This window comes from Falco rusticolus, chromosome Z, assembly GCF_015220075.1.
Source record: "Falco rusticolus isolate bFalRus1 chromosome Z, bFalRus1.pri, whole genome shotgun sequence".
NCBI lineage: Eukaryota > Metazoa > Chordata > Aves > Falconiformes > Falconidae > Falco > Falco rusticolus.
Window position 1 is genome coordinate 31,246,361 of NC_051210.1, and position 26,886 is coordinate 31,273,246.

At 41.0% G+C, this 26,886-nt stretch overlaps 2 protein-coding genes across 8 annotated transcripts in view; one reads left to right on the plus strand and one right to left on the minus strand.

The window, feature by feature from the left end:
• Nucleotides 1-26,666, minus strand: part of IDUA (alpha-L-iduronidase) — a 48,112-nt gene extending 21,446 nt beyond the window's left edge. Inside the window, exons 1-2 of one of the 5 annotated variants that reach the window (XR_005101825.1) lie at nt 26,430-26,665; nt 23,254-23,394 (exon numbers count right to left, since the gene is read on the minus strand). Coding sequence is in view for 4 of the 5 variants with exons in the window: in XM_037372813.1 (XP_037228710.1) it covers nt 23,254-23,394; nt 26,430-26,653 (365 nt within the window). In the remaining variant the exon portion in view is untranslated. Of the gene's footprint in view, nt 1-19,441; nt 19,632-23,253; nt 23,395-26,429 lie in introns of those variants that run through there. The other 4 variants (XM_037372813.1, XM_037372811.1, XM_037372810.1 and 1 more) reach the window with 4 other exon arrangements.
• Nucleotides 1,264-20,977, plus strand: SLC26A1 (solute carrier family 26 member 1). 3 transcript variants are annotated; one of them, XM_037372808.1, is made up of 4 exons: nt 1,264-1,283; nt 4,156-4,238; nt 14,440-15,090; nt 16,459-20,977. In XM_037372808.1, the coding sequence occupies exons 3-4, from the start codon at nt 14,470-14,472 to the stop codon at nt 17,977-17,979; spliced, it is 2,142 nt and encodes a 713-aa protein (XP_037228705.1). In that variant the 5' UTR covers nt 1,264-1,283; nt 4,156-4,238; nt 14,440-14,469; the 3' UTR covers nt 17,980-20,977. The 3 variants fall into 3 exon arrangements, with proteins under 3 accessions (XP_037228705.1, XP_037228704.1, XP_037228706.1); XM_037372807.1 differs by lacking the exon at nt 1,264-1,283 and adding an exon at nt 7,512-7,590 and having other exon boundaries at nt 4,159-4,238; XM_037372809.1 differs by lacking the exons at nt 1,264-1,283; nt 4,156-4,238 and adding exons at nt 7,402-7,567; nt 9,224-9,227 and having other exon boundaries at nt 14,420-15,090.
• Nucleotides 26,667-26,886: the final 220 nt, after the last annotated feature.

Consider the following 26,886-nt stretch of genomic DNA (forward strand, 5'->3'; position numbering starts at 1 on the left):
TCCAGAGGCTGCCTTCTCAGCACTTACTGCTCCACATTTCCTCAATGTCAACCAAAAAATCCCTACTAGACTGGTACTTCAGGTTTGATCACAAGATCATTAATAAGTAACTATTAAATCAGCAGGCTCCTGGGTTATTAATAAACACTTCCCTCTTCTGAATGCAGTGGAAGTTGACAATACAGCACTCATTTACAGCAGAGCTGCTTCTACCATGTTCTTGCTCCATGTGCTCTGGCTTCCTGTGATCATTATGATATGGTAAATTGGCTGCCTTCCATGAAATCCCCATATCCCAAAATAACCATGATCACTTGACCTTTTCAGGTTCATGAACACCGATTCTTCCTCCTTGGCAGTCCTCAGGCAAAACACAACCTGTGCTTTTCACATGTGCTTTGCAGATCTAAAACTTCATTCAGAGGCTTTTTCAAAGTTACAAGGCCAAAGACTACTGCATCCATGCTAAAGAACTGGCATACTTTATTACTTCTTCATTTATTTGTTAGCATTAATACTTGCCTGCATTTGCTTCTCAGCTATATTGTTTGTATAAGCAGGGACTGAAAATCTGCTTGCTTTACAATTATGGCACACCTTCTGCACAGGAGCACAATACTGAAGACTTCATTCAGTCCGTGCTGCCCGGGCCCATAACATGCATAATTCACTCACCCTAAAGTGTGCATGAGTCAGCCCAGCAATAATGGGAGGATGCATTACAAATCCACATAGCCAGGCAGCATCCAGCCCTTGCTGATGTCACAGCTTGTCACAGTTAATCCATCCATACAACCAGCCAGCATGACACATGCGCAAAAAGAAGGACGGGTATGAATCTTTGTGGTTTAGGAATAAACTGGCTTCAAAAATGCAAAATGCATCCTCTGTTATTTATTGGAAATCACTGCCTCTTCCACAAGCTGGCGAGGAGGCTGTGCATTCAGCTGAATCTTTTTCTTTTTTTAAATACATAAAAATAGAATTGACTTTGATTTATACAGCATCTTAATTACCTTCTTTCCTTTTTGAAATCAGCGTTATTTGAGCTTCACCTTGCAAAGCAACTCACAAAATCTTTGTTGTGATCTGGCTAAAACTCACATGCATAGAAGTGTAAGCAAACAATGAATGCTTTCAAGCTGATGCTAATCACGGCCTATGATTTTCCATTTCTTACTCAGCCTGCTTTTGTGAGCACAGCCTCAGTCCTTTCAGCAATGAGCGTGCTGTGTGTGGGGGGACGAGAGGCAGACAAAGCATCAACAGCTTCCTGTGCCAAGGTGAGTTAGCTTGCTAGGAATATCGTTAGACTGTTGTGTCTTGTCTCCCCCCTCCCCTCACTCCCTCCCTTTTAAAACAAATTCAAGATGTAAAAGGGGAAACAGGCTACAAAAGCGTAGCAATCTAGGCAAAAGCTATAAGGTATTTCAGTGTCTTGCCTCTCCGAACACGCAAACACATCCAATCAGATCATCTAGGCATGGATAATTTTGACTGTTGTGAGATCTTGTTGTGATCGCTTGTTGAGATCCGTTGTATCTACACTCATTCACAAAGAGAAGTAATGAAATAACAATAAGGCAAATCCAGTAGTAGAAAATGCTTTTTCACTAATTGTTCACTACAAATTCAAAGGCTCAGTCAGTGCCTGAAAAGCAGGCTCAGTCTATATAGTGAGTAGGCTCACTGTATGTGAGCTGGGCTGCTACAGGACACCTTTCTTTCTGATTGAGTTTGATGTATGGAAGTGATTTCCTCCTGCATAACACATGGCTCTATGTATAATATTCATTGTAGTTTTATACTGTTCTTGATGATGCAACTCCAAATAATGTCATCTATAAGGAAAAGTTTTAGAAAGAGGGGATAGGGAGACTAAATCCAAAATGAAGATTAAAGGGTGACTTTTGAGATGCACAAGGAAAAGGAATGATAACCAAGTGCTAAAACTTACTTGCTTCAAGCACATAACTCTTTTCGGCACTGCCTGGGAGAGCTGTCACTGAACTTTTCTTTCCAAGCAGCAACAGAACTGTTCTCTGTATGCATCCAGCATTCTAATTCAAGCACCCAGCCTAATACCGCACCTTCAGTAACAAGTCTCCATGGTACGTGGCTTCATTTCACAGTACTGTTACTGTCACTCCTTCATTTTCACATCTTTATTTTCTGTTTATGCTCATTCTATTCTTTTGCCTGTTAGTCCTATGTGGAAATATAGTCCAAAAGTAAGTGAATCCAATTATAGCACAGGACATGGCTTATTTACTGTTGTATTATAACAACAAGGAGTTGGAATGGTTGCCCTTCCTGCTGCCAAATATGCAAGAAGAACCAAATTCAACAATGCTCTACTTAGTCTGCTCTGTACATCTTGCAAGCACCCAGGATCATCATAGATTCCACAAACATACTGCAACTGGACCTGAAATGTTGCATTAATGCACGCTGTGTTACTTTCATGAGGTGTCTAACTTTTTCCATCTTACATTCTCAAAACTTGTTTCCACTTGGTGAGATCTGTATTGAGAGGCATCTAACAGGACAACTAACGAATGGTCTAAGAAGAGAAAGACATGGAGCCAAGCACTGCAGGTGTAGTGATTTGCAGCCAGACTTCTCAGCTGATGTACTTCTCTAAAAAGTACAGATAGCACATGGTGTCTGACGAAGTCCAGCTGCTCCTGGATATATTTGCATGGCAGATGTACTTTCAGGTGTGTCTTTCTATATTAATCATTGCCTGCCCACAGGCAACTGTATGTCTAACTTGAATATATCACTTATTTGCAAAACAAAAATTAGAAGAGCTTCACTAAATGATACCACGTTAATTTCCTAATATTTTACTGATGTTTAATTGATGGTGAAAAAGCACAATGAATGTGTCATCCACTGTCTTGCTCCTATCTTGCAGAATTTTTGGGATGAGTGGTTTCTGAATACTTCAGAACTAACAAAAGAGCGCTATAACCCAATACTGGAAAGAGCAGCACTTCAAATGGCATCCCAGTGTCTGTTTTTTGCTCTTGAATGTAAAACATAGCAAAACCTCTTACAATTAAGGAGGTAAAACCAATTAATAGCATCTATAGGGAGTTTTCAATGAGATGCAAACCTGCATGTCTATAAACTGAAAGCTGATCTATTCCAAACCTGGTTTTGGCATTACAATTCAGGCTAGTGATGTATTATTAAATACAGCAGTGACAGCTCTTCCACTCCATGAGTCTTCATGTCATCTATAATCCTTTTTTCTTCTTTCTTCCCCCATCCCAAACAGTTTCCACTAATATGAAAAATACCTCCCTTTTCAGCATAAAAGTGCATTACATTCTGTTCTTATGAAACAGGAAAATTTACCTCACAATGCAGTAAGAAACTCTATTTTATTTGTACACAGAAATGGGTTTTGAATATCCAGTTAGGATTACGCATGAATGCAAGGAATGGGCAAAGAAGCTTCAGTATTCCTGAGAGACAATCCTTGCTACAGTAAATTCACCACTTAAGATTTACAAATATCAGTGGTAATGTTCATCCTAAACCAATCAATAAGCAGGCTTTGGTACCACAGTTCTGGCTGTTCAGGGATGAAACAACAGGCAGTTTTGTTTACCAGGCAAACAAGCTCATGCATTTCACACTCAATGGCAGTGGCAGGTACGTAAAGTCTTCCTAGACATTAAGATTCCCTCCATGATGTATTTTAATAAAAATACTTTTTTCAGAGGACACAACTCCATTAATAACCATAGACAGCTCAACACTGTGTGTAAGGACAGTTCCACACATTAAATCCCATTTAATACATTATTTTTTTGTTTAATTCAAGTTAAGTATACAAAACCCTTCACAAAAAAAGTGAAACTGATAAAGCTAAGTCAGAACTGCACTTCTAGTTGATCCCCATGCACTGCAACTGCTCTATTAAATAAAATAGCAGGGATGAGTAAGAAGGCAGAGATTACCACCAGCCCCTGCAATATAATGATTTTAAGCTTATCTTCCACCTGTGATTACACTCTACAGGACAAAGATTTTTTTCCAGAGCTACTGTTTATATATGTTATCTCACTGTAAACACCATTGGAGTAATAGCATTGGACAGACACAAACCATAAATACAGAATTTCTAATCTACTCTTGTAGAAAGCTGTGCTCCTGGGGAACTGTGCTACTGTGTGCTGATAAGAAATCAGTTGTGGAGCTACTGCAGCTACTTTGTGCCTCTGGTAAGTGCTGATCAATTGTTTCTGTTTGTAATGGGAAACAGAACGAGGGATGCATAGTAAAGGATGGTCTTACTCTGTTTTGAATAGATGCATTTGCACTGAACCTGCAGATTTCAAAGGTTTCTCCTGCAGCAGGGACTACAGAAGATTTTTTTTTTAAAAAAAAAGCTAATCAATAACATGTCGCTTCCCTCCCACATACACATAATTTTCAGCTGTGCTGGACACTTGCAACAGCTAGAGAAGGACTGTCAGGGATAGCACATAGAGGTTTTTAAAGAGTAGGTGCTTATTTTTAGTTCTCTCATCTTTCCTATTAAATAGCAATAAAATGTATGCCTTTTAAGCACATCACCTGGTCACTATGGTATAAAGACAAACTGTAGACTAATTGAGGCTTGAGGGCATTTCAAATAATTCAGACATCAGTCTTAAGTGTTTTTTATGATTCGCTGAATTTATGAACTTCAAACACTTGCACAGAAGGAAGAACAAGGCTATTTGTCGTATGTACTTTTGAATATTTGATGTTATTGATAGTAGCCCTGTAAACAAACACTTTTAACTATGGTTCTGTGATTCTATGATTAATTTTCCCTGTATGATTAATATTCCCTGTAATATTAATTCAGTGTTATTTCTTTAAGCATATAATTAGGTTACTGGATATGAATTGTATGTAGTAATGTTGTGAATTATTCTGAGATCTTTGAAATTCTCAAGTAAGTGTGTCAACAAAGCCAAATATGTTTCATATGTTTACAGCATTTATTTCACAAATACCACCAGGTAGATTTTGCTTTTAACCTTTTGCAGTTCTTACTCCAGTTAATACTAGGCATCTGTTTATAAGGATAAATAGTAAGTCACACAAAGGAAAATCATCTGTAAACTCTCAATTATTGGTCAACGGTCTTTTCTTTTTTAATGTAGTTTCTATTGTTGATGATAGATGTTTCATTGTAGCATGTCTTTTGGTTATTTTGGCCAATTACCATTGTTTGTTAAATACACAACTGAGCATGTGACATGGAAACACAGTTCTTCTAAAACTGAGTCCTGCCTTGTTAGTGTCAGTGGAACTCAACCAGGATGCCAGGGGCTGCACACTCAGAATTATTGCTGGCCTGAAGCCTTGATGAATTGCTTCATGCTATGTAGTGTGGATTAGGATCCCTATAATTAAAGCAGTGATGAACCTTCTGCTATCAATACTTTTGTATGTTAAGTAAAGCTTATTCATCATAAAATGTAGTTTCTCCAAAATTAGATTATTTTCACAACTCCTAGAGACAGAATAAGAGACTGCTTCATTTTGTCAGGTTTTTTTCCCATGTGGAATTGTCCTGTCCAGACATATTCAGCCCCACTTGAATGGTGCTGTGCCTAAACAGTGTTCATGTATCTCAAAATTATGATTTGAATTTTTTTTTTAGATTTCAGAAAGCACTATTTTTAGGCTAGCCTGAGCCACAACAAAGTTAAAACCGACTCTATATGGTAGGGGTCAAGTTATAATGCAAACATCCTGTGGTACCTTTACGAGCCTGATATTAGGAAAAATGCTGTGGAGAGAAATGCAGAGGTTTCTTTGGGGGGAAAAAAAAAAACAAAAACCCCAACAAGGTAAGTGGGGCAAAACCCAATTATTTTGCAAATTCCAGGACTGCAAATACTAGACAGAAGTTGCACAGTTTGCAAATACTGGAAACATGCTCTAAAGGAGGACAGAGTAGCCAACCTTACTTTGGTCTTGAAGCAGATGGCTTGAACATTTTAAGAGGTCATTAGAGAAGATGACTCTTGGTTCTAAGAATTATGTAGTAAAATGGATGAAAGAACAAATTTGAGAGACTGAGTTCAAGTCACTTTATCTTACAGGCCTGAAAAGAAATCAACAGAAGCAATAAAGCCATTTTCTATTCTGTGGTGCACAAGACTAAACAGACACACTATTTTACTGCCACCAGTGTACAAAATTCATTATGCAAATTAAGTGCAACTGCTTCCCTTTTATTCTTAGAGCTACCTTGGGAATGGCAAAAGAACAGGAATGCTTGACAAGACTTTCTACAGGGAAGGGGCAAGAAAGAGGATGTTACTAAGAATTAAATGACCACCTTTAACTTTTGGGATTAGAATGTCACAACTACTGTCACCAAGTTTGAGTTCTTGATAACAGCCAGTAGTTTTACGAATCTATGACTAGTTGAGCACAGAGGTGATATGTGCTTCCTCTTCTGTTCCACCTTCGTGTTGGTGTTTTGACTTTTCACTTCCGTAATTGTCAACTTTTCTTTTTATTTTTAAAAAGCAGCAAACAACTTTTTGTGCTGGGATAAAAGACAATGTTGTAACCTGGCCCTCTGTAGACATGCTTGTGCACAGCACCCCCCTGCAAGCACTCCTGCTGGCAGGAAAGGAGGCACCATGTTTGTCTATCCAGCAACACAGTCTTTTTCAGACCTTGCACTTCCCACCTCAGATTCTTATTGCATGCATGTTCATGTTCTTCCTTGGCTGAGAAACATACTTCCTCATCCCTTAACTTCTAGGCCAACTGAACACAGTTCCTGGGAGACCTGGCCTTCTGCTCCAACTGTTAATCTACACCGCTTAGTAACCATTAAACATAAACTATCACCTTTGTCAAGAAGAAGAAATGGATGATTATTTATCATTTGGACAGGTCTGCACCTATCCAAAGAGCTGAGACGGGACTCAGTCACTTACATACCTCACAAGAATGAACAGACAGTCAGTCTTTGTTCTGCTGATCTGCCTACATTTTACAGTCTTCTGTTTACAGAAGCAACAACAGATCTTGTGATCTGAACGTGCTGACGTGTAGAAATGGAACTCTGACCTCCAACAGTCCCATCCTATGTGCTGAGCAGCACAGTACTTATTCCAGCCCACAAAATGCTCAAATCTCAGGCAACATTGCAGTTCCATTCTTATACCTTGAAAACGCAAAATCAAAAGCTAGTGCTATATGAGGATGCATAAACCAGGTCAAATCTCAGATGAGAAGCAGCTTCAAAGGTCAGAGATGTACTAGCCTGAACTCAGCATAATTTTTGGATCAGCGTTAGTTAATTAATAATCTTACACATTATTTAAACTCAAATCCTCAGTGAGTGCTGCACATATATCAAGTTTTCAGAGCGGTACAAGTGGCAACACACTACCAAGCAGCAAGCTCAAGATTCCATAATTACCCATTCTTCCCTTGAGGAATACTTAGCTAATAATTATCCTTTATGCAAATAGAGCAAAGCCTGACTGAAGACGTTCATTCATTCCAACGTGCAAAAACAGAGCCGAACGTTCCTGTCAAAAAGCTATCCAGGTAAGAGATTTGCCTGCCCTCCCACACCTCTGAGCTCAGGTTTTATTCATTCTTTGCCTGTTTGCAAAGGTGCAAAACTGTCTCTTTTCAGTCAGTTTGCAAACTGGTGATGCTTTTTAAATTCTGTCATTATTCTGTTTCTCATAAATATTAATTATAAGGTAGATACTGGGCAAAGGTTTGTAAAACACATAGCCAGCTGCAATTGGTATGAAAATAATCTTTCCTGCAAACCCTGATTTGGGAGTTCAAGACCAGCCATTTGGTTAGTTTTTATTTGTAGTTAAGAAAAGTGGCCTATATGATGCTTGTCTGGTTCTCAAAGTATAAATTATTATTAAAACTGAGCATGTTCTTAGTAATTAAATATGAAAGAATGTTTCCAAAGTATTGTCCTCATTGCCTGTTGTAAACCCAAGATATCACAGAAGGCAACAGGAAAAAACATGAGAATGTGACTCAACAAACTCCAGCAAAACCACAGGGCAGAAAACAGCATAGTGTTTAGCTCTGTGGCTGGTGACTAAGGTCTTGGAAAGCTGTCTTGGAAGATTTTTTTAAAAATCAGACCTTCACTTTGGACCAGCTACCTTTCCCAAAGCAAGAAGTCTGATATTTAGGAATATTCTTTGACCCCACAGAAAATATCTTTTTAGTGGTCATGCCCTAGGACTCTCCAGAAGAGTAACGCTGCCTTGCCTTCAAGTGCACGCCAATATTTTGACGAGCACGTTCTGGAACCCCTGAAAAAAACCAGCCCCTGGAGGAACAGTGAAACTGCTTGATCATTTATTTCCAAGGTCTGATCATTCCCAACAATGATCTGATGGGCCAGCCTTTAACAACAGCTGCTGGCTGGCTGTGTGAGTTCTGCTGTAGCCTGCTCGTCACCTCTGGGACTGTTACATGTCATGGTTGTCATCTTACCCAGTGGGACACTGCACTGAGAGTCCTTGGGAAAATATGAATTGAACCACAGCTGCTGGCAAATGCAGGCATTTGAAAAGGAGCCTAACTTGGCTTGGAAATCCTAGATCAATCTATAGCTGTACGTAGAAGTTGTGAATTGGAGATTTTAATTAGAAACACACAAATCTAAAAGACTGCTTGACTCTTAGAGTAACTTCTTAGTATAGCAGTGTTAATTTGTAGAGGATTTAAGACTAATGTTCTGCCTTTTCTGACTCACAGAGACCAATAAACTGTAATATTTTTTCCTCTTTCAATTTTGCATTAGCACAACATTGAAACTTAATGGGAAAATGCTTTGAAGCCACAGTCCTTTTCCCAAATTTAGTAAAAAACTAAGCTCATGAAGTTTCACATGATATTTCTAAAAAGCACTGCAACATTCTTTGCCTATAGCCTGAAAGCTTGCGAGGTCAGTGCTCAGGTCAGTCAGTTAAATAAAGGGTTTTGGTTGCTGGCACGTTGCTGAAGCCTGCTTCCAAGTACATCTAGGTCTTGATGCTCTAAAGCTGAAAATACAATAGCTTATGCAAGACAAAGAGAAATACCATTTCACTTGTTCTGTCACTTGATCCTTCTAAAAATCATAGGTTATGTTGACATTTCTAAGTAATTCTGCACAACAAAACAGATTAATAAATCAAAGTAGTAGGTGCTAAAGCAGCATTGTACCGTATGGTATGCATTTCAGGGGATTTTATTTCAGACCAGTCAGGTTGCACAGACTAAATGTCCTCACCACATCTGTTCAAATTTACCCAAAGAACCAATTGCTGGCTCAGGACTTTATGCTACCATAAAGGGTCGAGTGCACTGGGGCAGAGCTTCTGGGTTACTTTCCACTGAAAAAGTGTCTGGTTTGCAAGCCTAACATGTCTCTGTACATTGAATCTATGCACTGTAAACGAGGCTAACCAGGGATTTTTTTCAAAACTGTGTTATGCTCAAAACCAGAATAGTAATGTAGTCATAGCCATGAGAGACCAAGAGAGGTTTCTTATAGGCAGAAAATGTTGCTAGTATGAAAGATGAGTAACATGAACAGTTTAATCAACATCTATATGTGTTTTAAATCAAATGCTTAGCCAAACTGTCTCTCATGTTTTTTCTGTATTTATGCAACAAAAATACAGTGGAACTTCAGGTGATAAATACAAAACCTGCTCTACCACATTAGATTTTTAGCTGATTTTCCATAGTTCGAACATAAAGAAAATTGCATCACCTGGCTCAAACTAAAGGGCTCTATCCTAAATTAACACTCGCAATCACTATTTCTGCAAGAGTGAGTGATTCTAGCATACAGTTGTGATATAGTCAGACTTCTGTCCTGAATACAGCATTTAAGAGACCTTAGCATAAAGAAGCAGGCTCACCCTGCCTACTCGCTCTTGGACTTCCTAGAGATACAGCTTCAGATTTTCTGGTGGACAATCATAATGGGAAGACAAAAGGATGCATCAGAATAAAGTTTTTTGGGGCTGTGCCGTTTCACAACAAGAACAACTCAACTAGCCAGAATGGTTATATGTGTACCAGCAGAAACTCCTTGCCAAGGAATCTGCAAAGAGAAATCCCACTCACCATGTTGTGATGGATGTTTCCTCCCCTTCAGAGAGATCCCGTCAGGTCAGTGGCATGGTGAAAAGACAGAAAGGTGGGACTAGGGCCAGCTGGAAAGTTAGCAGTTTGTTTGACTTGAATGGTTCTTTGCTCTGTTTCTCCTTTTCACAAGAGAAAGTCACTGCATTTAATGTGAAAGAATGGGTGGTTCAGGCACTGGTTCTGCTCAAGCAGGGGAAAAAAAATTAAAAGCTTTTTGGTTTTGCTTATATGGTCAAGGACAACTTGAAAAAACTTAACTGTGAAGATTCCAAACATCAAAATACAATTAAAAATAACCAAGGCTACTTTTCATTGTAACGATATGGATGATACATATGTATATGAATGTGTATGCGAGTAACTTTCATTTGTATTAAACAGCTGAGAATGTTCTGATACCAAAGTCAATGGACAGGCATGTTCTGTGTTACATGCTGCTTCATCTGCACAACACAGCTAAGAACAGCAAGTGATGGGAAGCCTCCCCTTGAATAAAATACAAGCATTATGTTCTGTGAAGCTCGGGGGGGCAAGGGGGAGCCTGAAGTAGGGGTTGTCCCTTTTCTTATAAACCAGTTAGTACGGACTAAACTGAAAATAGGTCAGTTTGGTGAACCAGTAGAGGAATCTATTTACTGGCACCCCTAAGGGTCCTGAATGTTCTCAAGTATTACTACTTTGGAATAACAGTGTTGTATCTCAGTGCCAGAATCAGAAGGCTGGAGTATACTCATGTGCACAGGCATAGACAGATCTGCTCTTCACCCTCCTGTCTTTGGAGATGGCAAGAGCACTGGAAGCTCCCAGCTCTCTGCTGGGCTGCACAAATGTGCAGGGGATAGTATGCAGCCATGGTGGAATCCTGTTTTCTTCAGGTGAAGCAACTGAGTTATTACTGAGCTACAGGCATCAGAGCCTGAGAATTCTTGGGTTACACAGCTGAAAAATGTTTCACTGGTAACAACATCACTGCAGCTTTACTATGTTCTAAAAGCAACATTTAACTATAAATACTAACAGTTTCTGGAAACCGAAACCATCTCATTGTAGAGCTGTTTCACAGCTAGCACGTTCATTTGACTTGGCTTCTGAAAATGCATCTAGCAGAATAAATGGCTATTTACAGGAAGGAAACTTTTATTTTCAGAAGAAAAAAAACTGAAGAAAATTACTTTCTGTCAGTATTTGGCTGTCTTTTAGCTCAAATGCATTTATTCCACCATGAAGAGTTATTTGATCTTTGTCTAAAATGCATCAAAACTGCTGAAAAGATATACGCTTCATCATACTAGCTTTTTTGGTTTTTTTTCAAAAAGCGATTATTTTGATTATCCATTAAAGTAGTACAGCTGAGATGCATTACTAAATTATCATTCATACACAAGATGTCTTAATAGATTTCCAGAGTAATTATATTCCAATAATCTGATATATTAAAAAATATTATCATCCCTCAGGAAGCTGCACAAACTGCATATGTGTGACTTTTAATGGGGGATTTTGAAAATACAAATTTACTTGCAAGTGAATTGTGTGAGTTTAAAGAGAGACAGACAGCAACTGTACAATTAAAATATATGAGCCTAGTGTACAGAAGCTGATGCAATCTTTTTTATGTAGCCTACCAAAAACACTCATTGGATATTGAACTGCCCACTAGCTTTTAAGTATGTAGAATAAGGGCACCGTATTTATTTCCTGGCTGTCTGAATTCACTTGGCTGTAAGAAGCAGGTGGCTTTTGAATACGACTTGCTGTCCTCACACACAAGCCTCTCATTCTCCAAACTAATTTAGGTAAGACAGGACATTTTGGGGTTTTGTATCGGAAAAATGAGTCTTCATTACCATTGATAGCATTGTGTACTTCGTAAGCTTTAAGTGTATGCTCTTACATATTTCTCGTGGTGGTGTAACTTTTATCTTTTCTCTCACCTTTGCATTCTAACAAACACCAGATCCAACCTATTTCTTGCCTTGTCCAAGTAGATCTTGCCTAGCATAACCACACAGTACATTAAAGTCTAAAGTAAATTTGGCATTACTGATAAAAATACCCATCAATCTTTCCAAATAATTACATTAAATTGTAATTAGCTTTCCCTTATGATGGAAATAAACCTTTCTTACAAACATAAAGAAAATTATACAGTGGGAGCTAAAAACTGTTTAATGTAATCGAGATGCATAGACATTTACTGATTTTTAAAAACATATTTAGTCTACTATGCAAGTCATTTTCAAGTTGGGCAATGAGTCCACATACATCTAATAAGAATCTCTTTTCTGCCTTCTACCAAATTATGAATTACCTATCTGCAACACTTAAAACATCCTGTTTCAAGTTGTGGTTAAATTTTGCATGGCCTTAGAAATCACACTGTGTCATTTAAAATAATACCTAGGAACTTGTTCAAGACTTCTGCTCTAGTTACAAACACGTATCTTAGTGTTTTCAATTTGCTGGCAAAAGGTATTTGTTAAAATCTTGACAAAATCACTAAGCATGATAGAACACTTTGTAATAAACCACTCTCTATTTGGAGTGCTACAGATTAAAAGCTGTTGGTAATCTATTCTTTTGCTTATTCATTATGCTTCCAGTTGGTCTCATAATCCTTTTGGGTTTTTTCAGCTTGGAATTCTACACTTTACTGGGTGTTACCAAACATTAACAAATCAAAGTACTCTTACTAACAAAAAAAAATTACATATGATATTTACACAGAGAGTGATTACTTCTGTCACTAGAGTCTAAGCTTACTATCAACTGATAAAAGCATCAAAATATACCAACAGAATACTGTGCCAGTGAGCGTACTTCCAAGTTTTAGGAAATTGATGGCTTCTGCCTCTAGATGCTAAAAGAGGAAAGAAACAGCTTTAACTTGTAAGTGAAGACAAGCTTTGAAATTATACTGCGTGTCACATCTGGCACCAAAAAGCTTTGTTGCAGAGATCCTGGCTGTTTATGACAGTGTGAGAGGCTAGGCTTAAGAAATTCTTCTTTCATCAAGATTCTGCATACTGTTGTACTAGTACATATACTCTCCTTCTAAGTCAATACAAGTCATTCCTTATCTCCCAGTACTTACATATAGGCATCCACTCTTGGAAGTCACTTATTTCCATGGCAAACCAGAAGCCAGGATTTGCCACCTGGCATAATCTATTTCACATTGTCCACCTTCCTGCTCTTATTTTTATTTTTAAATTGTTTCAGGTAGGGCTCTTGCATGTTACACTGTTTTGCCTCTCAGTCATGTCCCTACCTACCCTGAAATGATTTATGAAGGCACTAAGTTAATTTCAACTTGACAATTGAGTAAAAATGCAGAAATTGAGTTTGGTGAAAACAGTTGTGCTCATAGAGGCAAGAGACACCAAAAGCACTTCCATCTGGAGAATACAATTTTTCCCAGTCTTTATGAATGAGAAAACTGACATGCAGGAGAACTACATGTTTGTTCTGCTGCCCACATAATTATTTATTGTATCTTATTCCCCGGAGAACAAAGTTAGAGTAACTATGGGTTTAAACTTGAAAATACTAACAAGTAGCACTCTTCTGAGATGGTAATAGATTCCATCATGACGTATGGTCCATATGATGCCTAAGTGGTATCTGTGAGGAGATGCTTATTAATTAATGGAAGCTGCATATCAAAATAATCTACAGTTCAACAGGTCCATGTTATGTAGCAGCCTCTAAGAGTCCACCAATGGTTTGTGTACAAAGTTTTGCATAAGACTAAACTGTTGCTCTCCAGAAAACTGCTTTACAGGTTCTACTAGCAAAATTTTTCTCCTGTGCATTGAGGAGAGCTGCAGTGACAGGTCACTACACCACATGTGACTTCCACATCAATGACTACAAGATGTGCTATTAGAAATACCACAGCCTACCTCGTTAATATATGTTTATTTCACACTACCAAGTGCTGCCCCTGATCAAAGACACCTCTATGATGGAGCATCGGAAGAGCTGATGAAAATACCTGTACAAAGAATTTACTAATTTAACTCCATTTTTCCTTAGTAAAACAAACCAGATTTAATCAAATATACTCTTAAATGTCTGCAAGAATGGGCTCAATCTGCAGACTTATTTTTTAGTGTCACTGAAATTTGTGTCACTGAAGCCTTGTGGTGGTGTTCTTGCTGGGATAATGCTTCCTTAAAAGCACAACCGTGACAAACTTTTAGAATTAAGCATCTATGCTAAAAAGAAACCTTCACGAATGGCAACCTAATAGCAGTTTTCTTCACACTGCAGGAACACATACATGAAGTAAACACCGAGATAATGGAAACAGGACTTGAGGCTACCAGGATAGAAAAGCATGCCTCTCCCTGCTTTCTCATGGAAAGAAAGACTCATGCCAAGATTAACAGGAAAGAAGTCATGCTAGCTAAGCTGAGGAAGAGCTGCTCCTGCACCCCAAAGAAGATGAAGAACTTTGTCATGAACTTCCTTCCTGTTTTACGATGGCTTCCCAAGTACCAGTGCAAAGACTATATCTGGGGGGATGTTATGTCCGGGTTAGTGATTGGGATCATTTTGGTGCCCCAAGCAATTGCATACTCACTGCTGGCAGGTCTGAAGCCCATTTATAGTCTTTACACATCATTCTTTGCCAACATCATCTATTTCTTAATGGGCACATCCCGTCACGTCTCAGTTGGCATTTTCAGCTTGATAAGCTTAATGGTAGGACAAGTTGTGGATCGAGAACTTCTCTTGGCTGGGTTTGACTTAAATGATGATGTCCCACCAGCCCCGAGTGGTGGCTCTGAGCAGAATGACACTCAGTCCAGCACAACTGCCTTCAACCTTACAATTGCAGGGATGAATGCTGAGTGTGGGAAAGAATGCTATGCTATTGGCATTGCTACAGCTTTGACATTTGTGGCTGGAGTGTATCAGGTAAGTGGTTGCTGACATCCAGAGGCAAGGTATGAAGTTCCTAAATCTTCTTTGCACGACCTAAGCTTTCATTTGACTCTCATTTCAATAAGAGATAGAGCATCAGTTCACTTGAATGACCTTGGACTGTTTTCTCCAGGAAGCCTAACTGCAGACAACACAGAGAAAGCAAGAGGTAGGCAGTTTTCTTAGCTACTAGTAAGCACAGGTAAAACAAGAGTCTTCTGTGAGACCATTAACATTGTTTTGACACTCTACTGTCTCTGAGCCTTGTTGTTTTCATGGGACCATGAATCCAATACAGATCTTACCATGAGGGAAATTCTCAGGTAGCTTAACAGCGAAAAAAAGAGTTCTCATCCCCTCGATACTTTAAGAAGGTGCAGACCCACTCATCTACTTCTGCACAGGTTCAGAATGTGCAGCTCCGTGTTTTGCTAGTGCGTACTATGCTCTACCAAACGGCTGCCCAAAGATATTTCAGAAGCAGAAAGGACAAGAGGGGAAATAGATTGACTAACCTATGTCTCAGACCACAGCTGTGCTGACTCTTTGAGACTTACAAATGTGCTGCTTGTTACAAGGATACCAAGAGAATGCAAAAGGAAGCAAGATGAACATACTGACCTATTAATTGTGTGTGTGTGTATATATATACATATTTATGAATTATGACAGAGCTAGCTATCTTCCAGTTTACTATGAAATTTCAGATCACATTTATGAACAACAAAATGTCCTTGTGAAGCTATTCTTCCCAAAGTCATGGAAGGAAGGAAAAGCAACTAGTTAAGGACAGTATCCTGGGATTTGGGAAAGTTTGTGAGCACTTCTGGCATTTCTGACCTTAGGCATGCCACAAAGGCTGCCTGTGCTCCATTCTTCCTTCTGTTCACAGGGCTCAAAAGCTGCTTAATGTAACAGTGCCACTAAAGCAGGGATCTTAGCTGTTATCATTCAAATTCTGTTTACAAAGCAATGGTCATAAGTTTTAACTTTATTCACTTTAAGACATGAAAAATAGAAAATTTGCTTTAGTATAACAGATGCCTTTTTTGGATCCATTGCTCTTTTGCATTGGAAATAAAAGGCAGACAAGCCACTTCAGTGGAATCACTTCAGATGAAGGTTTGATTGACCCTGTCTCAAACTCCTCATTCACCTCCTGGTTTTGTAGCATCCCACAACAGTAAAAGGAATCCTATGTTTTAAAAGCAGACTGGAAACATGAAAGGGTAATTCCTGCTCTAAGATTCAAATAGCCAAACGCTATCTGCCTCCAGCTAGTCCTCTCCCATCTGTACTTTATTTGCAGCACCATTCAAGGCTCAACTGTTTTTTTAAACTTTTTTTTTTCTGTCTCCTCAGGTTCTAATGGGAATCTTTCGTCTGGGTTTCATATCTATGTACCTATCTGAGTCTGTACTAGATGGCTTTGCAACTGGTGCTTCCTTAACCATTTTAACAGCTCAAGTGAAGTATCTGATTGGAATAAAAATCCCACGTAGCCAAGGGCATGGGATGCTTGTTATTACCTGGATTAACATTTTCCGGAACATTTCTCAGGCTAATCTTTGTGATGTCATCACAAGTGCCATTTGTATTGTGGTGCTGGTCACTGCTAAGGAACTGGGAGATCGGTATAAGCATAAGCTGAAATTTCCTCTGCCCACAGAGCTGGTAGTTATCGTTGTGGCAACACTAGTGTCACACTATGCAAAGTTAAATGAAGTATATGCATCCAGTGTTTCTGGGGCTATTCCAACAGGATTTATTCCCCCCAAGGTACCACATTTCAGCTTAATGCTCCGAGTTGCTATAGATGCTTTGCCTCTCGCCATAGTCAGCTTTGTCTTCACTGTATCCCTTTCTGAAATGTGTGCAAAGAAATACGCTTACACCATCCGAGCCAATCAGGAAATGTTTGCTGTGGGCTTCTGCAACATCATTCCTTCTTTCTTTCACTGTTTTGCAACCAGTGCAGCTCTGGCAAAAACACTCGTCAAAACATCTACAGGCTGCCAGACTCAGGTCTCTGGAGTAATTAGTGCAATGGTGGTTTTACTGGTGCTGCTTTTCTTGGCACCTCTTTTCTACTCCCTGCAGAAGTGTGTTTTGGCTTGTATCATCATTGTCAGCCTCCGAGGAGCCCTGAGGAAGTTCCGAGATGTGCCAGCACGGTATCATGTGAATAAGGTGGACACGCTTGTTTGGGTTGTTACCATGTCTGCCTCTGCCTTGATCAGCACAGAAATAGGGCTGTTGGTTGGCATTGTTTTCTCCATGCTATGCATCATTGTTCGGACACAGCGGCCACGGACAACCCTGCTTGGTCAGATCCAAGACACCGACTTTTACGAGGATGACTTAGAATATGAAAATCTCTCTTCTGTTCCAAAGGTCAAAATATTCCGTTTTGAGGCCCCACTTTACTATGCAAATAGAAACTACTTCCTGAAGTCTCTGTACAGACTGACTAACTTTGATCCTAACCTAGAAGCTGCTAGAAGGAAGAAATATGAGAAAAAGGAAAAGCAGCATCTGAAAAAGGGAGATCACACAACTGCTAATGGATTGGGCACCAGAGAAACCACTCTGCAACTAGTTCCTAAGCAAATTGATTTCCAAGCCTTAGTTTTAGATTGCTCTTCCATCTCATTTTTGGACACCACTGGAGTTAATACTCTAAAGGAAATCCTGAAAGACTACAAGAACTTAAATGTTTCTGTTCTCCTGGCTTGCTGCAATCCCTCAGTGATAGACTCTCTGAAAAGAGGAGGTTACTTTGGGAAAGATTTTGGAAGTACGCAGGAAATGCTGTTTTACAGTATACATAATGCTGTGCAATTTGCAAAAGACCAAAAGCTTCCAGCAGATTGCTCAGTTTAATCCTGTTCCTTCCTTGATGATTCACTACAAAAGTGACAGACGGAAGGGGCAGTTTGCAATAATTACATTATCAGACACACTGTTGACTGTGTACAGCAATGGGCCTACAAGCCATCCTCCCCTGAAGAGCTTGGCTGTTTGTGAGATGCCACATATAACAGCCACTGGGGATACACTTCAGGACCAGGATGGAACAGGTTGGATTATTACCTGCACCTTCACTTTAAAATCCAGGTGATGTGCAATAGGGCAGATTGTGATTGACTTCTCTCTTGTGTCATGATCATGTGTGACCACGTATACATCATAAGACTGCTGCACTAGAAGGTCTGCCCAGTGTCAGCTGACTCTCCCAGTGGTTTAATGGCTGGTTTCCGTTAAGAGGGCTAAGCCATGAAAATGCAATCAATCTAGCATCTTGGGGACACATTGGTTTAAATTCTGGCTTGCAGTTTCCTGCCCCTTCCATCATTCTAGTTGCTCCTAAACAACTCCCACTATTTGTATACAAATAATTGTATAAAATATTGTACAATTTAGTATGTCTCTCCACCTCAATTACACAGCCTTAATAACACGAACTGCCCATGATCCATCACAGGTTCCTCTCAAAACTATCACTTCCAAAAATTACTGCTGGAGGCACCTGTGTTATTGGCTTCAATCTGTGGTAATTAGTTACTGAAGGCTGTGATACCCTTAATGATGCTGCAAGAAATATGACTCTGACACGCAATTTTGTAACTAGTAAGAGGATAAACAGAATTAAGAAAAATGAATGGCTTTAACAGGCAGTCACACAGTTACCCAAGTAGTTGTACCATCCTGTAAAAATAAAAGTTGCTTCTGGTGCGCAGATGCAATTCAAATTCAGGGATACATAGGGATGATCAATCATGAAACCTCATAACTGTGATGCAGCACAACATGTTGTTCCAACAACTGCCTGCCTGGGTGCAAAGAGAAACAGGAGAAAAGAGGGTAGGGTGGGAAGGTAAATCTGTGATCTGCCTAGAAGGGGAGTGATCAGTCAGTCTGAACTGGCTGGCTGGTCTCTGATGCAACACTAATGAAGCTTTACAGTAGCACACCTGGGCCAAGTAAAGGGAGCAATGCTTTTTAAGTTGTGCATCCCCATATGCTGGAAAAACTCCACCACTGTTTGTACATACTACAGATGTTTGGTGTTGGTTTGTTGTTTGTTATTTTTTTCCTGTCATGTTATTCTTTGATTTGAGGTCTACTAAACCATGTTTTCCAAGGCTGGGTTGCTTTCTATAATAATTTGCATTAACTGCTGTTCATTCTGCTTTGTGTCAAATGATACCCCCAGAGTCAGTTGTGTTATTATATACATGTTCTCTCTTTACAAATATGTATAGATTTAGATTTTCATTGTAACAGAGTTAGTACTCTGGCCTACGGGCAGAATATCCTCTCTCATACTCAAGTTTATCATTACCTGCATGAAAGATAGGAGAGCTGCTCCATCTTTCTCTCCTTATTCATGGCTGGCTCACAGACAGCACCAAGCATGGAAGGAAATTCTCTCACAGCTGTGCCTCTTACAATTAGCAGACTGTAGAAAAAGGTTCCATGTATGCAGAAGCCATTTCTCTGCTGTGCCATTCAAAAACCAGAAAAGTGAGGTCAACACAACAGGTGACTTGTTTATTTACGCTTTTCAGGTCTTAAATGAAAGAACACCCAAACTGAGGTTCTTCAGGTGCCCCAGAGCCTGTCAGGCTCTCAAGAACAAATATTTTATTAAAGGAAAAGCAGTGCATTCCCAAAAGATAAAATAAAAAATGTCTTCACAGAGGTTGAGAGTAACACAGTATTAGCTAAGTGATTCAATGCAGATATTTTCCTGCACTCATTATAAAAGTGTTATCAGCTGCACACTGTTAGTACTGCCAAAGCAGTAAAACCTGACAGAAATGTCTGTCAAGAGATTAAAGGATTGACCATTGGCAGCATTTTCCTGCCATAAAACAATTTAATTACATTATCTTTCAAACTGCTGACTTGGTATGACTAGCTTCTGTCATAAAAGCAAATGGGCACAGCCCAAGGACAAAGTATTGCTTTGTGTCTGCTTCTGTTTGTAACCATTCTTTGACCAGGGAATATCTCTTTTAAGGACCTACCAGGGCCTAGCACAAAGAAGTGAATTTACAGAAGTCACTGCCAGACAATATAAATACAGACACTCTAAGGCTGTTGTGCCAAAGCAAGCTCTCATTGGAAGAAAATGTAATTGTTTCAGTGCAAAAGAACACACACTCTAGCAATTTAGACTTCATCTGTCTGTATGGGTCAAACTACCAACCTAGAACATAAGGCAAAAAAAGCAAAAATACCCTTAACTCTAGATGAATCTCATTTTAAAAGAGAACAAAAAGCAAGAGAGATTCCAATGGAAGGTGTATCCTTGCAACAGTCTCTGGAGAAAAATGAAGAAAGGCTGTCCTTCTCTTATCCAGCAGGCTAAGAAATTAAGAGTCAGAAGTCTCTTTTTCATATTTGTTGCAAGAATGGCACCAAAAGATACCTCAGCAAAGAAACTTGGCTATGCATAAGAGGGTGGGTAGGCTTTAAGACTTTTACTAGGAAGAAACTATTGACCAGAAAAAAACACAAGAACAATTTGTTTCAGTTTCATTCGCACAGCTGGCTCACAATTGTGTTGGACAGTGTCAAATGCAGCCGGGAAACTTTCAGTGCTATGATGTAAGGATGCTGGAAGACTGTAAATTATTTCTAAGTAGTATATAAAAAGTAACTGAAAAAGCAAGCCTTTCCCTGGCACATTTATGTTTGCTATACCACGTTATACCAAGATTAAGGGTATCACGATTGAAAATGTTAAAACCTGATGATCTTCTTCTTTCCTATTCTATCAGGAATGACTTGGAGAGGAGCTGGGGACTGGCTTGTAATTCCAACTAAGTTAATACTAATGCTGAAATAAAATCATTATATGCCTTTTAGGAAATGTTATATCCATCATGTATCTAGACTGTATTTTTTTTTTTTTGCTGTGGCACCTTGTATAAATCATGTATCCAACAACCTTTAGTACTGCTACACAAGAATAGGAAAGGATTCTTAACTTGCAGACTGTGTGGGTCCCATGGAGCTGGAAAAGAGCTGCGAACCTCAAACTTCCCTGTTGACTAGTGCAACAGGCCAGAATGTGCAGTCTAGCTGTCAAAATGGCTGCATTTATTGGCACTGGTAACTATCAACCAGGGATCTGTCCAGTCCATGAAAGACACCTTGGGTTTCCCTGCAACTATAAGTATTCCTGTGTCACATGACCTAGAGACAAACGCATACTTTTGGTTGGAAAATAAAATGAATAGATATTTGAAAAGTTTTCCTTGTGATATCCTTTCATGGGTGGTGAAATAATAGGATAACTTGGAATAAAGAAAAAGGTAAGAGGTGGGTTTGCTGTCCTAGAAAAGGGTTAAAATACAGGGATGCACTTGGCATTGTGGGATTAGAAGACATAATGAGAAAAAACACTTTAAAACTGAGAAGGGGAAGGTGCTCCTAATGGACACTCTGAAACCCACTACTTCTCTGCTCATATTCCATTTCCAGAATCTGAGCTCTCCTTCTCCTTGTTGTTTCCACAACTTACAGCTGGTAAGTTCCCATCCTCATGTCTTGGACAGCAGACAGAGTAATGGAGTGGATTGTAAACATGCTTTGCCCAGCAACACGCTGAGCCAGGCAGAACTTTAAGAGCTATTACAACTTTTGATGGGGTTTTATGGTTTGTCCTTCCTGACAGACCAATCATTCTTGCTCTAGGCATCTATATTTGGTTCTTTCCACTGGACATATTGGTATGAAGATGTTTTAAGCTGAGTTAAATGGGACCCAAAAGGCAAAGAATTCCAGTGTTGTCCTCATAAAGTCTGACAGGTACTTCCCTAGAGCTATAAATGCTATTATGCATTTGAATCCTTTTGAAAGACAGTATTAACTAAAGTTGCCCTGTTTCAGTTGTCACTATCTATCACTTGTTGCAGTGCACAAGTAGGTTTAGGATGCAAAATGAAACTCCCAAGTTAAGTGGAAGGAAGACAGAAATAGTAACAAAATAATGGCAGCTTTCATTTAGACATGTCAGTAAATCAAGCTTGTTTTAATCTTTGTGGGACTTTTTTTGCTGTATCATGTCTCCTAAATTAAAGGACAGAAAAGCAAGCCATCTTTCTAGTCCCTCAGCACTGTTCTTAGAATGGCTAATGGTTAGCAAAGCCCAGAACAGGATGGGTGAGAAGTCTTGTTTCAGACAGTATTGCCACCTGAAATGCTTTGGTAAGGAATGGACTGAATTTATGCCTATCACTCTATTCTATCCTATTCCTAGCTTTTGCCAAAGACTCATCTAACCTGTAAAGGGAGCGTTAACACTGTGATCTGAATATTAAAAGCAGAACTACGGCTAGGGGGAGCTCTATGTACACGTGTGGACAGCCGGGAAGTGCACGGGACCTGAACTCTCAGTCTCGCTTCTCCCAGCAGTTCTTCTCAGTAGTGAGTAGATGCTGGTGTTCCTGCACTAAGACCGAAATCCTGGCAGTGATATCACCCAGTATGAGTCTTGAAAACAGCTGGAATGAACACTGTCTGGAACCCTGCCGACAGCTCTCTCTGTAACGTTGGGCACAGATGCCTTGACTGCACAGCAGAACTGTTCCTTCTTCAAGGAACAACTGGAGACTCCTCTAGAGCTCTCTTGAAAGTTGTGCCAAGCAGTACTTTAGAAAGAATGCAGCCAGTCACAAAAAGCTGCACTAGAACTTTGTACATGCTAAGGATCCATGAAATCCATTTCTGCTAGCTTGAGGCCTGTCTGGGAGTCATGGTAAAACTGGGAATCAAGATGCTGTGGCCAGGCATGGCAGCAGGGAAGACATGGAATGACTGTAGCATATGACCTGAGACACTCTTGGTAAAACTTGACTTGCACACCCACAAGACTCTTCAGATGAAAGGAACCTTAAAGGGCTCCTTAACCTGTTGTCAGGATGTAATGCATGCAGGTTAGCCCCATCTTTCTCAATACAAGCTCTCTTTCTTAATCTCATGCACTCTTAAATTGACTCTCCACCACTGGCACTTACCTGACTTCCAAGGAAGCAAAGACATGCCCAGCTTGCAATCATACTACAATAAGTATCAAAGCGAGCACCTGTTGGATATTTTAATGTGCCAAATTTTTTTGTATTTTGGCTCGAGGAGTTTGCTTACCTGAGAGCAACTAATTCCAATAACCAGTGAATTCGAACTTGTTCAATGCCACCATGCGGAACAGAAGAAATATAGGCAAGGTTCATCTCTTGGTCTTTGCTCAGGTCAAATAGGTCAGCACGGCTGTGAGGTAAAGGAGGGCTTCAGAAAAGGAGGGACAGAAAAGAAAAACCACATTGCAACATTAACTGGCTGCTCCACTGGGTATCCAAAGATCCTTGTGCTAAGTCCCTATAACACCTACAAGATCCTCCCCGGCATGAGGACTACTATCTAAGATGAAATGAAAGCAAAATGGAGTTGCAGGTTATTTGGGGCTAACTGGCTACACACGCAGTTTGGCAAAACTTGGGTGCATTTCATTGCCATGCTCAAAAGAAAGCATTACAAAAGAAAGCAGAGGCCATACAATGGTAGGCACCTTGTCTCAGGCAGCTCAGTGTCTTTTAGGCTTTGGAGTGGAAGTCAGACTTGCTGAGGTCTGTAGTAAACAAATGCAGGTTTGATCTTCCTGCTGCAGTCCATGCAATGATACCAATTCTTGCTCTGCTGTGGAAGCTGCACTTGTTACAAGCAGAATTAGACACTCAGAGCCTCCACGTTCTTTGGCTATATTCAACTCACCTCTAAGCACAAGGAAGCACAGGAGTATGAGGTTTCTATGCTTGATGCTGCAAGCAGTTTTACCTGCTCACAGCTATACAGCAATGATCATCTCACTATGACTTTGGTGTCTACTTATTCCACTGAAATTAACATAACACTGGGGCAAATTTCTGCTGCCTCTATCTCTGCAGATAAATAGCTGCAAGATGGAGAAAGATTTCACACCACCCTCCACAAGTCAGAAACTTAGAATGCTGCCCAGTTCACTGGATTTGGGCATCCTTAGAGACTCTCATTAAGCTTCCTGTTAACGTGCAAATTCTGAGCATTAAAGTATTTGTATTACAAGAAAGATAAACCAACACTGTTCCCCAAGGTTCAGTAAAATACTTCCACGTGTCTTCACATTGCAAAGAGAGATGACTTGTGCTCTAACTACAGACTTTTATATTAACTGTACAAGTAAAAAACTAATACAGTTTATGCTTTGACTACTGTGATATGTCTCCTCTGATGGGTGGATTGGCTCTGTGGTGGCTATAACTATGCTGGGAAGAGTCACACTGTCATCCTCTGCTCCTCTGTCCCCCTGCACATATTTATCCCATCTCCAAAGGCCCCCCAAATGCACCTGCTACCATATAACTATCTGTACGCAAAGGGGGGAAAAACCTGACCCCACCTGGACAACAGCTTTTGTCCTAGCTAAGACAGTGCCTATCTATTACCCCATGTCCTGCATCCTCATCTGAAAGTGCAAGTCTTTACACAGATTACATCCTTGTAGTGATCCATACATATCAGCCAGCACAAATGAGCTCCTCTTTGCAACTTCACCAGCATACAAGGCACTTAAAAATCATCTCCCTGAGATGCTTCAAGTCACACAAGTGAGACTGAAGTCACCAATTCCATTCTTACCAGCCATCTGGGTCTTTTTTCTTGCCCCAGTGGATAAGGACAATGTTAACTGTCAGTTTCTGAAGGAGTGCTCTACTACTTCATGATTCAAACCTGCTTCAGTTCAAGCAGTGGCAAAGCTGGGAATCAAGGCGTGAAGCACTGACACATTTTTTGCTCTATCCACACTGAATAAATACTCTGAAATTCACACTCTGCTAGAGAGAATTCTAGCAAAAACCATGACAAGATACTAAAGAAAGCTGGCAGTAGGTTTTGTTATTGGTAGTATCAGTATCTGTCCTTTCCTGTTCAGAGCGAAAACCACCCATCCAAGAAAAAATCAAGCCTTGCTCCCAGGCTTTGTCAACTGCTGATCCACAGCTGTGCATTTGCCCAGCTGTCTGAAACTGTGGTGCAGAAAAGAAGCTTTAACAACTGGAACCCAGTTCTGTCTTAGCGTGAGCTTTCAAGGGAGCTGGGATCCCACATCATAAGAAATACCAGTGTTGGCCAAGCGTTATAACTGAATAGATGCTGACCCTTGGAGAGCCTCTGCCTCTGCTGCGGCTCCTCTGCTCTTCCCTCACACGCTTTTCATGTTTGCAGCTTTCCAAAGTTACTTTTACACAATTAAAATAACGGTTGTTTCTTGGGCTAAAGTTTAAATGGGCAAAAGATATATTTTTAAGGCAGCTTTTCATTAATATTTCCTAACATTGCAAGCAAAAATTAAAACAAGACATGAAACAGCAAAAGAAAAATAATCCAAAAAGCCCAAACACTTCTCTTCACCAGAATGTGTTTGATGCCCTGTTTTGTTCCCCCCCCCCCCCCCCAAGATGGAAAACTAATGGGAATTTTTTCAAGTTTTGTCTTAGACTACCTTTATGCATTACACAAAAAAAGTGCACAAATTCCTTTTTGTCCAAAGTACACACTGCTGATTCCATCCCTGTTGCAACTCTTTTTTCCTACAACTGCTACTTAATCCACTGTATGTCTAAATGAAGGAGGCCATAAGCGGTTTAGAGTAAGATACAAACATGGCTGAGGGAGGTACTGTCTCTCGCTTTTAAGCCTGCTAGAAGCCTTCATGTATCTCACAAAAGTTGAAGACTGTTTGACCCCCGTTAGCTCAGCAAGACTGGGCTTTCTCTGAGAAGCAAAGCACTACCAAGATGTGAAGTGGTGGGGCTGGGATTTACACGTGCTCCCACACATCCCACTGACTCGGATCAACCGGCCTCACTGGCCACATCAGGAAGATGGCATATGTTGAAAGCGCCTTGCAAGAATAAACTCCCTAGAGCTAACAGGCTGGGAAGCTGCGCCCGGGCCTCTTTCAGGACCGTGACCAAAGGAACTCGGAAAAGGAGAGTGAATGAGCTCCGAGCGTCAACACATGTGCAGTGCTGGGGAAGGGGAAGGTGTCCGAGGGCCCTGGTGGCAAGGGAGCGTGTCACAGCCGGGGCGTCTATGGCCTCATCTCCTGATCCGCTTTGTTTACATTCGCTGGCCACGTCCCATGACCAGCAGCAAGGGGCTGGGCCCTCCGACGCCTCCGCAGCGGGCTGGCAGCGCCCAGGCCGCTCCAGAAGGGCCGCGGCCACGGGCCGGGGGCAGCCGGCGGGGGCAGCGGCCGCGTCCCGCCAGCCCCGCGCGCTTACCAGAAGCCCGTGCTCCTCCAGAAGTGCGGCAGGGGCCGCGCCGCGCGCCCCACGTCCACGCGCACCACGCAGGCGGCGCAGCCCGCGCCCAGCTGCACGGCCAGCCACGGCAGCGCGGCCATGGCGGCGCAGCCCGCGCCCAGCTGCACGGCCAGCCACGGCAGCGCGGCCATGGCGGCGCGGCCCGCGCCCAGCTGCACGGCCAGCCACGGCAGCGCGGCCATGGAGCACCGCCGCCCTCCGCTGACGTACCGCTGGCGCGGCGCCAGGCCGGTGACGTCGCCGCCCGCCGCCCGCGCGGCCGGAAGGAGCCGCCGCGGCCGCCGCCGTTCTCGTCTGCGCCAGGCCGGGGAAGTGCGGCACCGGTGCGTTTCTCCTGCGGGCCGCACGAGGGGCCTACGCGCCTGTGCTATGGCTCTGCGGCAGCGGCTGCGCGGGCGGACGGAGCGGCCGTTCC

What these genes read in the sequence shown, in the direction of transcription:
- SLC26A1 (XM_037372809.1), top strand. Translation starts at nt 7,502, where the DNA reads ATGCAAATAGAGCAAAGCCTGACTGAAGACGTTCATTCATTCCAACGT. An exon ending in TTGTGGCTGGAGTGTATCAG is followed by an intron (nt 15,091 to 16,458) that starts GTAAGTGGTTGC and finishes CTGTCTCCTCAG; the next exon opens with GTTCTAATGGGAATCTTTCG.